The sequence below is a fragment of the Sceloporus occidentalis genome, unplaced genomic scaffold, assembly GCF_023333645.1.
Source record: "Sceloporus occidentalis isolate IW3139 unplaced genomic scaffold, rSceOcc1.0.p SCAF_182, whole genome shotgun sequence".
Taxonomy (NCBI): Eukaryota; Metazoa; Chordata; class Lepidosauria; order Squamata; family Phrynosomatidae; genus Sceloporus; species Sceloporus occidentalis.
This window is the reverse complement of record NW_028317162.1, coordinates 1,626,070-1,642,886: the sequence shown is the minus strand read 5'-3', so window position 1 is coordinate 1,642,886 and position 16,817 is coordinate 1,626,070. Positions and strand designations below refer to the sequence as shown.

General features: G+C 46.9%; 2 protein-coding genes across 2 annotated transcripts; one reads left to right on the top strand and one right to left on the bottom strand.

Annotated features, from left to right (window-relative positions):
- Positions 1-9,336: 9,336 nt before the first annotated feature.
- LOC149278746 (thymidine kinase, cytosolic-like) lies at positions 9,337-11,421 on the top strand. Its single transcript, XM_089501815.1, has 7 exons — positions 9,337-9,402; positions 10,218-10,249; positions 10,372-10,485; positions 10,657-10,750; positions 10,829-10,918; positions 11,018-11,137; positions 11,227-11,421. The coding sequence occupies exons 1-7, from the start codon at positions 9,337-9,339 to the stop codon at positions 11,419-11,421; spliced, it is 711 nt and encodes a 236-aa protein (XP_089357941.1).
- A 1,951-nt stretch (positions 11,422-13,372) lies between these two features.
- On the bottom strand, positions 13,373-15,819 carry LOC149278745 (synaptogyrin-2-like). Its single transcript, XM_089501791.1, has 4 exons — positions 15,721-15,819; positions 14,004-14,238; positions 13,761-13,900; positions 13,373-13,567 (listed from the first exon to the last, which is right to left on the bottom strand). Exons 1-4 carry the CDS (start codon positions 15,817-15,819, stop codon positions 13,373-13,375), a joined length of 669 nt encoding a protein of 222 aa, XP_089357917.1.
- Between the last annotated feature and the right edge of the window lie 998 nt (positions 15,820-16,817).

Genomic DNA, 16,817 nt, shown 5'->3' with positions numbered 1-16,817 from the left:
TGCGTATTCAATATCCACATATTTCCTCCGTGTGTTATTGGGTTCCTGCTTGAACACTGGTTACTAAATAAAGGATACCTTGTTTTGTCAAATCTCTTCATTAGACCTTTTTGGTTGCAAGCAGTGGTCAACGGATACATAGCAGCTTCTTGATAGCCCAATAAAGGCTAAATATTTGGAAGACTCCTAGAATAACTTTGTTAGAATGGTGGCCGGTGACTGTGTTTTGATTAAGCATGGGCACTTCCAGTATGCCCACAATGGAACACCTAAAATTACTGGTCTTCGGCCAGTATACTGTATACTTACTGCACTAAAGGGTCTCTATAATCCACCCATTGGCACTACGTACATACAGAATATGCAACCAGACTGTCTATAGAAATGGAAATAATGGAATATTTCAGTAAAAAAATAATTCCGTTCAAAATCAGGTGTTACTGTTCCTTTAAAACTTAAAAAATAGTGTCATTGGGTGCTATCAAAAACTGCTTAATGGGGAATTCTCCCCTTAAAATTCCAACACATAAAAAAAAAACCAACTAATTAAATGCCACCTAATTATGAGTCACATAGACTTATTTATTACCAATCTATATATATATAACACAGACTAAACAGATATCAAAACAAACAACAGCAAACAAAAGCACCCACAGCTCTGGCTCTACCACACAGTCAGTGATGAGCTTCTGCTGTGGCAAAGTGAAAATCTGCCTTAGATCGCTCATTGTTTGATTGTTTGACCTCTTTTTTTAAATATTTTCGAACATTTCACTGGTAAAGTAGTAAATACATTGTTTTTTTATATTCTGTATAACTAACTACATGTCAGCAGCACAGCCTTGTAGGCTGGATGGAAGTTTTGGGCTGATAGTAAGACGTTCCTTATCTGTTACCTCCAGATAAACGAGGCAGCTAAGGCAGTGCTGAGGTCATTATTATTACTAATATGATATACATGCTTCAGTACATGGGAACCCGCATTCAGTGACCAGAGCAGAGATCCCCCTACGCAGCCATGAGAGGATACTTCATACTACTATGTGCGCTCAGCCTTGGTGAGATTCTATGGCTTCTCCGTTCTTTTCTGGATATTTAATCTAAACCCTTTTTAAAAAGGTTCGGGGATTATTAACGATACTTTTAATTATAAGTCAGCCAATCAGGAATGGGAGGCTCGGTGCATGCCATAATATATCATATACGTTCCATTGGGTTAGATTGACGGTTGAGTTAAAACACGTTAAGATGTCAGCACACGTATCTTGTGTGTTCGGTTGAATGGTGTTTGCTCATCTGTTTGCGTTGGTTTGCTGTACTGACCTCCTCTCCCGTCAACTCATCCCATCTCCGGGATCTGTGAGATTCTGCTAAAGTGGAAGACTAAGCCTTGAGCCCCCCCATCTATAACAAGATTCATTCATTGTGTTATATAGATACTTTCCATATTGTGGAAGGAGTAACTCCTGATGCCTCACAAATGACTCCTCTCTCCAACACCCATCCGGTCACCACACCTCAACTAGCCGTCTCTAAACATCAAGGTAAGTCCTTACACACAAAGTTGCACAAAAGCCCCTCTATAGAGAGACCCTACTGGCTATACCAGGACTTGGGGTATCAGACTGAAGACACATGATATCGATGGGTTCCTAATGAACCCTCCACTACAATTTGTTGTGTTTATAGATACTACTCACCCTGGTGTGCAAGTAACCCACAATGTATTAGGAGGGACTCACGTCTCCAACACCCAACCGGTAACCAAACCACAACAAGTCCTCTCTTCAAATCAAGGTAAATCCTTACATAGACACCTAGAACCTGCCGGCTGATCGTTCCCATCTGGCCCCATCGAGTCTCCCGTTTCTCCTGCTGTAAAGACTCCAACCTTAATCAGTCGTTGGTCTCGTCTTAGATTCAGGAGCCGTGTGCCTATTCCATGCGTGTTTAAATCCCTTTGTTGTATTATCCATAACCTTCTGCTGGGTGGCTGTTCCACTTACCCACCAACCTCTCATTTTTAATACATCCACGGTAGTTTGTAGAACATAGGTGGACTTGGGGAATCAGACTTAAGAAACATGATATCGATGGGTTCCTAATCAACCCTCTGCTTCAATCCATTGTGTTTATATAGATACCACTCACCCTGGTGTGCCAGATGTAACCCACAATATATTAGGAGGGACTCACATCTCCAACACCCATCCGGTCACCACACCTCAACTAGCCGTCTCTAAACATCAAGGTAAATCCTTACATACAAAGTTGCACAAAAGCCCCTCTATAAAGAGACCCTGCTGGCTATACCAGGACTTGGGGTATCAGACTGAAGACACATGATATCGATGGGTTCCTAATGAACCCTCCACTACAATTTGTTGTGTTTATAGATACTACTCACCCTGGTGTGCAAGTAACCCACAATGTATTAGGAGGGACTCACGTCTCCAACACCCAACCGGTAACCAAACCACAACAAGCCCTCTCTTCAAATCAAGGTAAATCCTTACATAAACGCCTAGAACCTGCCGGCTGATCGTTCCCATTCGGCCCCCGTCTAGTCCCCCGTTTCTCCTGCTGTAAAGACTCCAACCTTAATCAGTCGTTGGTCCCGTCTTAGATTCAGGAGCCGTATGTCTATCCCATGCGTGTTTAAATCCCTTTGTTGTATTATCCAAAACCTTCTGCTGGGTGGCTGTTCCACTTACCCACCAACCTCTCATTTTTAATACATCCACGGTAGTTTGTAGAACATAGGAGTCTCCAAGCATGCAGTCTATCCACGCCAGAAGCTTTTAGTTTCTCTTTGCTCTCTAGGCAGAGTATAATTTCCCTTCCACCTCAATCCCGACCATTCGAGTTCGTATGATTCTCCACGAGTTATCACTTCTTGGCTCCATTTGGGCTTTTGGAATAAAGCCTCTCTAAAAAGAGACCCTACTGGCTATACCAGGACTTGGGGTATTAGACTGAAGACACATGATATCGATGGGTTCCTAACGAACCCTCCACTACAATTTGTTGTGTTTATAGATACTACTCACCCTGGTGTGCAAGTAACCCACAATGTATTAGGAGGAACTCACATCTCCAACACCCATCCGGTAACCAAACCACAACAAGTCCTCTCTTCAAATCAAGGTAAATCCTTACATAGACGCCTAGAACCTGCTGGCTGATCGGCCCCATCCAGCCCACATCTAGTCGCCTGTTTTTCCTGCTGTAAAGACTCCAACCCTTAATCAGTCGTTGGTCTCGTCTGAGATTCAGTAGCCGTATGCCTGTCCCATCAACAGTTTTTTTAGGTCTTAGGATATAAGTGTCTCTGTGAATTTGCTTTGTGTTCATGTAGATCCTACGCACCCTGTTGTGGAACGTGTAACTCATAATACATTAAAACAGAGTCACTTCTCCAGTACCCACCCGACCACCAAACCACAACAAGCCCTCTCTTCAAATCAAGGTAAGTCCTCGCACCCACCACGGTCTGAAGATCTGAGCACATATGCCTGTCTATGAATATTTTATCATCGCTTCTCAACGGTGCTAACCCGCTTAGAGAACTAACTCTGGGATGGAAAGATTCTTTATTATATGATTAATGGGATTGAATGGATTGTTTCCTTTCCGCAGATACCCTCTCCAAACCAAATATAACACTGAAGTCGTTGCACAATAAAGCGCTCCAAATAAGCTGCTTTTCCAAGTCTGGATTGCTCCCGATCCATTATTCCATCTTCCAGAATGGTCTCTTGTTGAAAAATGTGACGGTTCACACCAGGGAACCGGCCAACTTCATTATAAAAATGGTTCCCGTGGATACGGCCGTACATAAGTGCACGGCGGAAAGCGGCGCCGATGTCAAACACAGCGACGAATTAACAGTAAGGAGCTCTCCTGAGGAAGGTGAGAAGACAAGCGCTCTGCGACTCCCTGATATTTTCACAGAATATTTTTTTAAAAAAGGAAAAAAAATACCAAAATCTATCAGGGTGCGTAGATGATTGCTGATGGTCTGTGGTGCTCATTATGCTTGGACAATGTTTTATACAGAACTTCATATTAAATAAGTTTAGGTAGGATGGATGTCTTTATACGTGGCTATCGGCCCACAAACTTGCCCAGGGGTTGACTTCCCATAAGGAAGAAGGCTACAGCCAGGGCCGGACTGGGGATGATAAAGCTCCTCACCATTCATTTGCCCGGTGGGCCAGATGATCAGCCCTGGCCTGTTGTGACCACCATGGTAGTATAATCTGTGCCAAATGGTACCGGGGAGTCCATCTGTCCCTCCATGGCCAGAACATGTGATGACAGCCAGGCTCTCCATAGTAAGGACTGGCTTTTTCCCCCAGTAAAAATGGCTCCCAGTCTAGTTGCATTCAGAAGGGCGATCACGGACCGAAAATGGTTATGGGTGATTTTACACTTTTTATCCAGCGGAGAGCACCGTGCCCAGCGAGAAAGACAGGACGGAGGATAATGAAGGGCCAAAGCACATTATCGCTCTGAATCATATCCTAACCTCAGTCAAGCCTCAAGTGCAACATCTTAACACCATTCTGCTGAGTGTCTGCGGACCCATAATTCTCATGGTCCTGGGGATGTTCATCATCGTGAATCATTTCTGTGAGTAGTCAAAAAAAACTTTAACCCAATGTGCTTCATGGTTAGAAATGCGGCTCCTTGCTTCGGGTTCCATTCTAGAAGCTGGAAAGACACACAAACAGCAGCGTGTTTTGTGTTCAACGTCTCCATGGTTGGATTTACAGAAACATTTGGGATCCATTTTTATTCCATTGTTCCACTCCTTGCTACTTTTGTAACAACTTGGTGAGAAGACCATTGAGTTTAGGGTTTCCCATGATCTTGGTGGCTTCTAAAACCGTTAGGAGAACTGGGGGTTCCTGTTGAGATACAAAGATCTCTCATATTTATAAAGACCATTACTGGTGGAAAACATCCTATTTGTTTCCATGGTGATTGTTCTAAATTGGTTTTGTACATATTTTCCAGTATCTTCTGAGTTCTGAAAAATGATATTTTTTAAATGTTACAAATTGAGGGTTTCCAGTTAATTTAAAAGCGGAATACAAGAATCAGACCCTGAGATGTTCTACGACCCATATTCAGTTTTATTATTTCGTAATTCCCTTTCTCCAGATCACACAGGAGGCTCCGGGGAAGAATTGTGATACTCTTCTCTCATTCTGGTGAGTGGTTGTAGCGTCCAAAACATAGCGTTATATAAATGGGAAAAAGTGGGCAACAATGTATCATCCGAATAGAAAGCTGTTACATCTACCTTAAAATGATGCTCTTTGGGCCAAGAAAAGAATTTATACCCCATAAAACTTTAGGTGGCTTGGTTTACTCTTGAAACAAAAAGTTGCAGGTGAGTTTAACATTGATCAAGCCAAATATTATTTATTTATTATGTATTATTAATTATGTATTATATATAATTATTATTATTTATTGTTTAGAATTCCTATGTATTATTATTTTTCTATTATCATTATTGTTATTATGGTCATTGTTTATTATTATTTATTATTAACAATAATTATTATTTCATTCTTTCCACCAGAATAAACAGGACTTCCTCTTGGAAATCAGCAAGCTGCCATTTTACGTAAGATCGGAGACAAACTGCATGACGCCTTCGTGACTACGTGTGACATCATCAAGAACACGCCAATGATGCGTACAGAACCGTGGCCTTGGCTTTGTTTCTACCCCCTTTGATCGTTATATTAGTTTCGTGAGTCTGTAGAGACCGGATTTCCCTTCTGTGTTAAAACAAATGGCAAATATTTTTGTTTTTGGTCATTTAAAGAGAATCTGTCACTTTTACTAAATCCTACATTTCATAACCCCCTGTCACGGGCAGGGCTATCGGCCGAGCCGCGACGTGGGAGTATGGGTGTACCAAGGGTTAAACGCCAACCAGACTTCCGGCGCGTTTGGTCACTTTCCCCGCAGGGCACCAAGCAACCACCACCAACCCCAACCATTCACCCCAAAACTCCCAGTGTAAACCACGCTGCCACCACCAAGAACTTTAAAACCGGGCGTCTTAGGTTACCCAAAAACAATCAGACCGCAATAACTACACAATCCCCAAACTGATATCTATATAGTTAACCGCTTAGTAACGTGACGTATCTATATGTATACAAAAGGCTATCTCCAGGCTGAATTCGATTAGAGAACAAAGACAGAACTGATTAAAAATGTTTAATCTGAGTATAAAATGGGTCACAGTGCTGTTACATAAAAATGCATATAAAAAGAGACAGACTTAGATAGTACAAAACAGTGTAAAATAAAAGGGATAAAACAGAGTATCATACCATACTTCCTTGGAGCCTTGATGTTGTCTCTGATGGTAAAAACAGGCTCTCCCTCCATTACCAATTGCCCACCTTTTTATCCCCCCCCCCCCCCCCAGACCGCCCTTTTCCTGTTACCTGAGCAAGGGGATGGGAGTAGGGGGTTCAGAACTATGACCTTCTGAAGGCGGGGTTATATCTTCTCATCTTTGGTCTGGGATCACAAAATATGTAATATGACGCTGGCTGAGCTTGGCATAATTATGACACCAGGATCATCATAATTCTCTGGTCCTAGGGATCATTTTCATACCAGACTCCACACCTGTATCAGTTGGCACAAGGACACGTTCGCATAACACTTGTTATGGTCATGCCTGCATGGCGTGTTTGGTCTCCCTGAAACCAGCACATCACAGGCAGAAGGATGCAATGTAAGATGGGGCCCAAAAGTTATGTACTCATCATATTTTGGACATTATACATTTAATACATTTTACCCTGTGTCTATTGATACCCTGTCTCCACACCCCAGGGAGATGTTGCCATGATGTCTGGCCTTTCGCTCTTCCACAGGAATCCCTTCCTGTCCAAGGTGACAATACCCAGCATGGGGTAATCAAGTTTTATTTTGGGTTCTGGCTCCAAAAGGAAAGGTGTGAACAAATGTTACTGGACTTAGCATCAGTCAAATGCCTTAACCCATTCAGTGCCAAGCTCCAGTTACTCATGCCGTGGCATGACACCCCCAACACTAAATAACCCCGCATAAGGTGGGGGCGGTGTATGGAGAACAGAGAATTTGAGGACAGAATACCAATTGTTATTGGTAAGCGTTGAGATATGACATCATATCCGGTCGCTCCGCCTTTAAAAGACACGTACCGCCCGGCGGGAGTAGAGTATGGAGGCCGCGCCGATCAGACGCAGGTCTTCATAGCGTTAATGGGCGGTCGGGGAGATCTGCATACCTGGTGTCGCTCGTGTATCACTAGAGGTACTCACCGCAGGAGTTATTCTGCCCAGAAAACTGCTGAATAGGGAGAAGCCCCAACAGTGGTAATCCAGGACTTAGATGATCCCAACAGTGAGACACTCTCCGTGAACACAGGTAGCAGGTAAGTACTGAGTATGGCAAACAGGTACAGGTGAGGATGTCAGACAAGCCGGGTCGGTACACAGGAGCAGGTTAGCAGACAAGCCGGGTCAGTACACAGGAGCAGGTTAGCAGACAAGCCGGGTCGGTACACAGGAGCAGGTTAGCAGACAAGCCGGGTCGGTACACAGGAGCAGGTTAGCAGACAAGCCGGGTCGGTACACAGGAGCAGGTTAGCAGACAAGCCGGGTCGGTACACAGGAGCAGGTTAGCAGACAAGCCGGGTCGGTACACAGGAGCAGGTAAGCAGAGGTACAAAATCACAAAGGCAAAAGAGTGGTCAAGCAGGCAAGGGTCCAAAAACAAAGATCAGCAGCAAAACTCAGAGTCACAGGCAAAGACCACAACAGGGTGCCTGTGAAAGGACAGCACGGTTTTTAAATCTGGCGCCAAACAGAAGATCCCGCCCTGAGCAGAGTCAAGACCACGCCTCCAGACGTCCATCACGTCCACGGCACCAGCCAGAAGGAGTAGCTGCGCCCCTAGTGGACGGACCGGCGGCCGGGCAGCAGGTAAGGGAACCCCTCTGGGAACTCCTGCATAGACGGGCAGCCTTAGATCTGCTCGTCGAGGAGTTCCCGGATCCGACCCTCCTTCTCCCATGTCGGCGGTCGGTCTGTTCGCCGCCGGCACGGAGAGAACGTGTACGTCCCTCGGGTGCCCGTGCGCCGCGAGCGGTAGTCCGCTCGCCGACCACGGGTCCGGAGAGAGAAGTATCGGGTCCCCGTGATCTGCGAGCAGACCCCCGCCCGCGGCTAACAGGACCCGAGGACGTGACAGTGACACCTGGGAACGCTCTTAACAGTCGTGAAATTTTAACCCTTTAAAAGTCCATTCTGTGGATTCTATGTACTGACTCAGTAAATGTGTTAATCAAATGGCTCTAATACCGGTTGTCATGGAAACCTTGACTTGTCATTATTTAAAGATGCATTGCATTCAAGCAGCAGGGGTGGGGGGTAGACCCTCAGAATCTGACCCTTCACCCCAAGATTGGGGCAAATCGCTGAGACCCCGGGTCAGACCCTGAGAGTTCCCAGGTATGGAGATCAGGTGTCTCCCTTTTAACCCATTGAGCAGTGATGCTACAGGGACCCTGATCCCCCAGGAGGGTGACTGACTTCCCGTATCTGCCATCCCCCTGTATCTGCCACCGTAGTCTGCCTAGGCCATGATACCCCACTTAATATGCGTAATTGTAATAAATACATTTAGCTGTGATCCCCTTAAGAGCCCCTTTTCTTAACATAATATTTTTTTTTCCGCCACTTCCAGACCCCCGACGTATAGCGGAGCCTCCAATACACCTAAATACCTGCTATTAAAATTTTTTTGTATCCTGTAATCAGTAATATCTGAAATAAATAATAAAATATATTGACTGACCCCCAAAAAACTTTTTTCCAGTGATTCTTCTTTAATAATTGTCGTTACAACGGAGGCTGAACCCTTTTTCAGAGGTATTGGGGGCTATATAAGAGAGAAAAGGAAAACATGTTAATGACATTGAATTTAATTCTGAGCTCCTAGAAAAGAGGCATCGGTTAAGAAAAGATGGATTTTGGTGTCAAAGAGGGACTGGCTATAGAAGCAGGGACACTTAGGAGGTATACCCACATAGAAAAAAGGAGGAAGGAGAGATGAGCTCTAAACTCTTCCTATTAAGGGTTAAAACTCCAGAGCTGCAGCACCTCCTGTCAATCGGCCAGCTGTCAATGGTGGCACGTGGAGTGGTGGGCGTATCCATCCGCTGATTGGCTGGGATTGGCGCGATGAATGGGGTCTGTTCTTTGAGTCATTCAGTTTCCCGCTAGTTGTGTTGCTCGTTTTTCAATCATGAACTGCCTTGCCGTCCCCAATATTACCCCCGGCTCCCCCAGCAAGATCCGGGGGCAGATCCAGGTAAGAGGCGGCTCCAGATTATACCCTAGCTGAGGGCACGGGGGGCAAATGGGCTGCACAGGGAATGGGCTCCAAATCCTACCCTGGCTGAGGGCACGAGGGGTACTAAGGGGGCTGTACAGGGTATCCTGGCTGAAAGCACGGGGGGTTAACGGGGCTCACTGCCTCCAGTCATTGTGTGTTTCCTACTACTGTACTACTCCTTTAGCCTGGACTATAACGCAAACCTGGTATATTTCTATCGTAAAGGGTTAACGATGATTTTACTGCTGGGTCCGTCGGCAGCTCCCGGTCTTGGATTAATAGTTTATGCGCGGATATATTTTTTTAGCACCGGATTATTGCGCTTCCGCCGCCCACAGAACGAATAAAAAGTCCGCCAAATCCGTTTCGGGCCGTTGTTCGGGTCTCGGCATTGTTTGTAGTGAATGTGCTGCCATCTAGTGGATGCAGGGGGGTACTTCGGGTCTTTTTTTGTTTGTCCCGCCAGACCCCTCCCCCCCCACCAGGAATAATTCTATCTCGGTCAACTGAGAAAGCAGGTCGTTGCCATAGAAACTGGAAAAAAAAGCATCTTTAGTATTAATGTTTTATCTAAGTGGAACAGCATCTCTAACGCGCCCCCTTCAGAGCGATACATTGTAACCGTTTAATGTTTAGATACAAAGTGGAACACAATGTTTGTTATAATGTATCCCTTCCTAAAGTCCTGCAATTCTAACAAAATACGGTAATAACAAACGCTATTAATCTCGCCGGAACGCGTTAAGCCCCCAGATTAGTCGTGGATTGATTGGAAACTTTTTGTCTTGCAGGTGATATTTGGCCCGATGTTTTCCGGCAAAAGGTAAGTTGTTTTTTTTTTCACCAATCGGAGGAACATCCCAGCGTTTACGGCGAGTACCGGCCGGTCCCCGCACCCGGTAATCTCCCCGCACCCGGTAATCTCCCCGCGTCTTTCTCTTGCAGCACTGAGCTGATGCGGAGGGTCAGGCGCTTTCAGATCGCGCAGTACAAATGCCTCGTGATAAAATACGCCAAAGATACGCGTTACAGCAAAGAGCATCTGGCCACCCACGACCGGTGAGTTATACGGCCGCTGCACGCGGCTCCCCCGCCACCCTTCTTGGTTTCACCCGGTTTGTGGCGGCTAAGCGGGGGCGGTGATCTTATCGCCGGCACCCATCTGCCGAGTTTGGTTTGTGCCAACGTATTTGTATCTTCTTCTCTAACGCCCGTGCTTTGGTCGCGCAGGAACACGATGGCCGCCGTGTCCGCCTGCACCCTGGCAGACGTGGTTCCCGAAGCGCTGAGCTGCAGTGTGATCGGGATCGACGAGGGGCAGTTTGTAAGTACCCCCTTTTAACGCACGCGGTTTCTTTCTCGCACGGGGTCTCCGTGTGTTAAATATCCCGTCTCCTTCCAGTTCCCCGACGTCGTGGACTTCTGTGAAGAAATGGCCAATCGGGGGAAAACGGTGATAGTGGCGGCTCTTGATGGCACGTTCCAGAGAAAGGTAGGCACCGCGATGTGCCGGGTTCCCTCCGCGGTTGGTTACTCCTGCGCAGCTCCGGGAGACGACCGTTAATCTCCTCTTTTTTTTGGTCGTTTGTAGGCTTTTGGTGACATCTTGAATTTGGTGCCGCTGGCAGAGAGCGTGGTGAAGCTGAACGCCGTGTGCATGGAGTGTTACCGCGAGGCTTCCTACACCAAGAGATTGGGGGCAGAAAAAGAGGTAGGTCCCGCCGGGGTACTTTGTGCAGAAACAAACTCAAACGTGCGCAGCTTCAGAGAGCAAACTCCGTCCTGTCTGAACCCCTGCAGGTGGAGGTGATCGGAGGAGCCGATATGTATCACGCGGTTTGCAGGCAGTGCTTTTTCCGGACACCGGTACCCACTGGAGGAAAAGAGAACCAAGCCATGCGCGGCGCCATGGACACAACGCCCTGTCCGACGAACCCAAAACCGGCCAAATCTATCACCCCGAGGAAGCCTTTTGTCCTGCTCCAGAGGTCATAGGTCACCGGCTCCATGTACTTAGACCTTATTTATTTACCTGCTTCTTTTAACGCTCGTGCTTTCTGTATAATGTATTTTTAACGATTGGAGCGGGGCTTCCGCGGTGTAATGAAATCAGACGCTGCCGGTTTTAGTGCTCGGGTTGTTACGGACATCGACCTGTCTCCGCTGGGTGAGGGTCAGCAAAATGTTTTTTTTTTGTATAGGTTTTTTTAATCTAATGTATTTTTATATTTTTAAACAAAAAAATCCTACTTCTCCTGTACAAGATGTATAATTTGCGAGGATTCATGAAATATATGGCAAAAACGAAGAATTTTGTTCTTTTGCTTATGAAAACCGCTCAGGACGGAAGGGGGTTATTGGTGCTTTTTTAGGGCTGCTGTATAAACATCTGCGCCTCCGTCTCAGAAGTCTCCTGCTTGTATGATTTTGCTTCCTTGGACGTGCCATCTGACGATACTGCGCTGCTTTTACTTTTCGTGCTTCTCTCTGAACCGATCCGAGACCGCATCGCCGAGAGTGCCGACTGCGGAAATGAAATGTTTACTGAAACGAAGAGGCGAATCATAGAGCGGAGAGGCTGGGATCCCCCTCCCTGCTCCCACTACTAATCATTCTGGTGGGTGGTCCGGCATCTCATCAATAAAGGCGCTGCGTGATCCTCCACGCCGTGTATTTCTGTATTTACGGGGAGTGATTTTAATCCTCTATAAAAAGCCGCAGCAAAGATTTCACGAGCCGTTTTCTGTGAATAAACCTTTTTATTAAAACTCAAAACCCGCGTAACAAAAACAACCAAACCCCCAGGACGTGTTCTCTGTGATTACACCCCGGCACCCGACCAATCTGATATCTACCCCCTATCGCCCTACCGTGTAAATAAAGCGCACCCTGTGCGGAGAACGTGACGGGCACCGTGTGAGGAAGCCGTGCGCCCCTCCCCGATTACGTGATGAGCGGCGACGGCGCAGAAGGCAGTGGTTATAATACATGAAAGAACATAGAAAGCGTGGACCGGACGGTTTAACCCTTCACGTGTTAGCGCGAGTAACCGTGTCGGTGTGCGAGGACGCCGTTAAGGTATCCGCTCCAGCTTCGCTATGCGTTATAAAGGACAGGCTCTGGAAGGCACTTGCGAGGCCCTGTGTAATGCATAAATAAATCAGACTAATTAAAACTGAATTTTGCATTACACAGGGTCGGTTCAGGCTTTCTTCCCAGGTATAGCTCCTTATAATGCAAAACGCCACCGGGGGACAGCGACTGCCCTGTAAGCTGCTGCTTTAGCGAATAGCTCCCTAAAACGCATCGTAGCTCCCAGCCCCGCAGGCAACGCGTTAAAATTTTATCTATGCGAGGATTTGGCCGTTATAAAAGAAGTATACGATGCCCCTGTCTCACCCGGCAGCGGCCATGCTATATCGTAACACCATGCTATATCATAGGAGGTATCACTGGGCGTTAAAGCTACGAGCCTCCCGCTTATTAATGCCGCGACCGACGGCGGCACACACTAAGGCACATAAATAGCCCGTGAAGGCACAGCTGGCGTTACTCGTGAAACCACCGCCTGACACGCTGAGCGAGTCACGAATATACCCGCCAACGGAGCGCGTCGGTGAACTCGTGGAGCACTATGGAGTGGGCATGACCTGTGAGAGGGCAGGGAGTGGGTGGAGCTAAAATCCACTGCCCAAGATGCCCATTGAGGAAAAAAAAAAATGATGGCTCTCGGGTATAGTAACGAAATCCCAACACCGGCAAAGTCTCCTGGCAATCAATCGGCTGCCTTTCAGCAGAAGGAGTTGGCACAAAACATTAGGAAAAGCTGCGTCCGGGGAGAGGTGGCGGCCGCGCAGGACGGTCGGGAGCGGGGAGTCGCGCCCGGACGCCCGGGCTGGATCACACGGGTGATCGGCTAGTCTGTTGCCCCGCGCACACGTATGGCTTAATACAGAGGGGGTTTGTACCCGTCTCCCGTGTCTGCTTGGTTGGTGAAAGGCGGGCGCTGGTAGTTGTCGCCGACCGCGTCGGGGTAAGGAGGATACGGAGACGTGGTGTCTAGCGAAGGGTCCACGTAGTTTGGGTTGAAATCATCCACTCCCAGCTTGTATCTCTTATAGGCCATAAAAGCAAGTGGGATCTGCAAAAATAAATAAATACATTTTATATAGCGCCATCGTATTCCACAGCGCTGTACAATGTGTCATTAATTCCCTAATATATAGAATATATATATTTTTCGTTTTTATTCTAACGGTCAATGAAGAAACAATGAAGTTTGTTGGATTTTAGGGGCTAGTCGGGGGGGGGTTTATCGCCCTCTTTGGACTCACCCAGGAGAGGATGGAGAAGAAGCTGAAGGCGATGGCGGCGCGGGCGTTATCCTGGCCGATGTGGATATCGGACAAGTTGGTGCTCGCCCACTGATTGGCCAGAAAGCAGAAGCCCACGAACCAAAGGAAACTCCACAGAGCTGCACGGAAACAGACAGAGGGGTCAAGTGAGACATTCTGGGGGATGCAGTCACCATGGCGACCGTTTGCACCGGTTCCCGGGGCTCCCGACAGATCACTCACCGGAGAAGCCCAGGTCCGCCAGCACGATGTGCCTGCGCTGGGAGACGTTGCTGAGGGTCGGGAAGTAAGCGTCGAGACCCAGGAACAGCAGCGACCCCAGGAAGGCGATGGTGCCGATGCCCACCCCGTAGTGGCAGGCGTCGCTGTTGTGATTGAAGATACAGAACACTCGGCCGTCGGTGTCACTCGGGTAACCGTCGGTCAGAATGCAGGCGAAGACAATGAGGGCAAATATCTGCGGGGGGGGGGGTGTGTTGGGGTTAAAAAACGGTTAATAAGATCATTTGCGCAGCAGGCAGCGACTAGCTGTGTAAAGACGAATCAGCCAATAGAACTCAGATACCAGGTCATGTGACGTTTCCATGTAATGGATAGAGGAAGAAGCTGCAGGAAGCACCACCTTTACCCGTCCCCACCCACTTCACACCTATACCCACTCCCATGACTCTCAGCCAGAAAACAGGACTAAGGAAAGATAATCCCGGCTTAACTGGTATAAATGTATAACCCTTTGAATGCCAAATGGCACGACACAAAAGAAACTAAAAAATGGTCGGTGCAATACGATCGCATAAGAAAAACATCCGCAGAGCATTTGGTGTGCAGTCGCCATAGCAACCGACAGGATGTTGTCTAATACGGCACAACCGAAACATCCATTTCGATATCCGTGATTTTCTTTTCTTCATGCATATTTTAGAAGTTATAATGCCCGTCGCAGGTTTGTCTACACCTCAGCCTTTAGGCACACAGAGGGTTAAAGGATTATCGGACGCCGACAGGTTAACCCGCACAGGATTTTGTCCTAACGAGCTGCCGGGAATCCCCACGGCCTCGGACAGGTTCGGCGCGTCTGTTCTGGCAGAGATCCGTGTGTTTGGTACCGACAACACGTGTATATATTTATGTACAGCGCCGCGGAGTATGGTGGCGCTATACATCAAGGATAGTGATAATATGCTTGCTGGGTGCTTTAGGGATCAGTGTTCATCCGTGTAAAAACTAATAGGTTATTGAACCGCGCTGCCGGTGGCTCACGCCTCATCCTGTTAACCCCTTCATGAACCAGGCCTCACATTGCTTTAAACACATGTCTGCAGCAACCGTGATAATAACACGTCACCTTCTCCGGCCAGTGCAACAGGATCTGCAGGGCCCCCCCCAGTAAGTCTGGGATTCTGCCCGGGGGGGGGGGGGGGGGTACATGTTCCTTAGCAGCCAAGCAATGAAAGTGTTAAGCCCCCAATCTACTGCCTGTAAACAGACCCCACGTGTTCTGTACAGAAATCATGTGACAGCCTTGGCATGTGACTGGGCCCAGTATAATCCAAGCACATGATACTGGGAAGGGGGATTTATAATGCACGGGGGGGGTTAATCTCTGGGCAACAAAGATACGATTGTAATAATATTCCTGTGCTCGATGTTACCCCCACTGGGGCAAATTACTGATCCCCATTAGGGTAGCTGAAGGGTTGGGTAACAAAGCAGGGGTATTAGTGAGGTGGGGCAAGTTTCCATGCACAGTCAGCGAAACCGGAATACACAGGAGGGCATAATACCCCCTCCCTGCACTACCTAAGACGAGAGAGGGCAAGACCATAACTCCCATCACCCTCGGCTAAGAGTACACGAGAGACAGCCTCGGTTTGCTGTGTTTAGGCAGGATAGAGGGGGTAACACCCCCACCTGGGGCAGTCGGGCTCAGGGCTCTTACCGCAGAGGCGACCCTCAGGATGCTCTCCGGCCGCATTAGGAACTGCTTCGGATTAAAGCTGCCCCCGGCCCCAGCCGCCCCGTATGCCCCGGTCTCCATTCTTTTGCCCCCTTCGCCCGGCCTGCTCTCCACTTCCTGCTGGCACACAGAGGAGACGCCTACTAGTGACGTCACCAATCACAACCCCACCCCTCGTGTCAAACCCTAGTCTGGAAAATAAAGTGCGCTGAATGGGAAACTCCTAAACATATGGCGAGTGACAGGGAGCTGCATTATATATCATATCACATTATGTCATATATTATATCATATCATATATGTTATTACATTATATTATTTTATTATTTCATATTATATCATCTATCAGATCATATATTTTATTATATCATATTATATTACATTATTATTATATTATTTTATGTCATATTATATTATATCATATATTACATTATATCATATAATATATAATATTATATTATATTACATCATATTATATTGTGTAAGGCCACTGCATTATATCATACATATTATATCATATTGCATTATATAATGGAACTGCATTATATTATATCATACTATATTATATTATATGGGGATGTATAAGTAAATGTCTGTATATAGAACTTTGTATCAATTTTAATAAAAATCTAACTAACAAACATAACAATGTGACTTACAGAAACAACAAGTGAGGCGGCCCCTGCTCAAATGAGCTTACAATCTAGCATGTTATAGTTGATATCTCTGCTTGAATCCAGGTGACTCCATTAGGTGTACCTTTAAATAATGACATGTCAAGGTTTCCATGAGGGCCGGTACTGGAGCCATTTGGTGAGTCACTGCATGGAATCTTTACGATGGGCTATTGAAGGGTTAATGTTTCTAGAGTCTCGGGGCAGTTCCCAGGTATGGAGACGTTACCGGGTGGGTTTGATTGACACGTCGGGGATCACAGAATGTGCGGATGTTCATGATATTTCATTCATTCTTTCCGGAAGTTGCCCGGGGCGTTTTAATTAAACATCAAGGACCGGAAGATATTTCCTCTTGGGGGCCCCAAAATATTTGATGGGGATAAAAGATGACGTGACCGTACC

What these genes read in the sequence shown, in the direction of transcription:
- LOC149278746 (XM_089501815.1), top strand. Translation starts at nt 9,337, where the DNA reads ATGAACTGCCTTGCCGTCCCCAATATTACCCCCGGCTCCCCCAGCAAG. An exon ending in AGATCCGGGGGCAGATCCAG is followed by an intron (nt 9,403 to 10,217) that starts GTAAGAGGCGGC and finishes TTTGTCTTGCAG; the next exon opens with GTGATATTTGGCCCGATGTT. An exon ending in GGATCGACGAGGGGCAGTTT is followed by an intron (nt 10,751 to 10,828) that starts GTAAGTACCCCC and finishes GTCTCCTTCCAG; the next exon opens with TTCCCCGACGTCGTGGACTT.
- LOC149278745 (XM_089501791.1), bottom strand. Translation starts at nt 15,819, where the DNA reads ATGGAGACCGGGGCATACGGGGCGGCTGGGGCCGGGGGCAGCTTTAAT. An exon ending in TCCTGAGGGTCGCCTCTGCG is followed by an intron (nt 14,239 to 15,720) that starts GTAAGAGCCCTG and finishes CCCCCCCCGCAG; the next exon opens with ATATTTGCCCTCATTGTCTT. An exon ending in GGCGGACCTGGGCTTCTCCG is followed by an intron (nt 13,901 to 14,003) that starts GTGAGTGATCTG and finishes GTTTCCGTGCAG; the next exon opens with CTCTGTGGAGTTTCCTTTGG.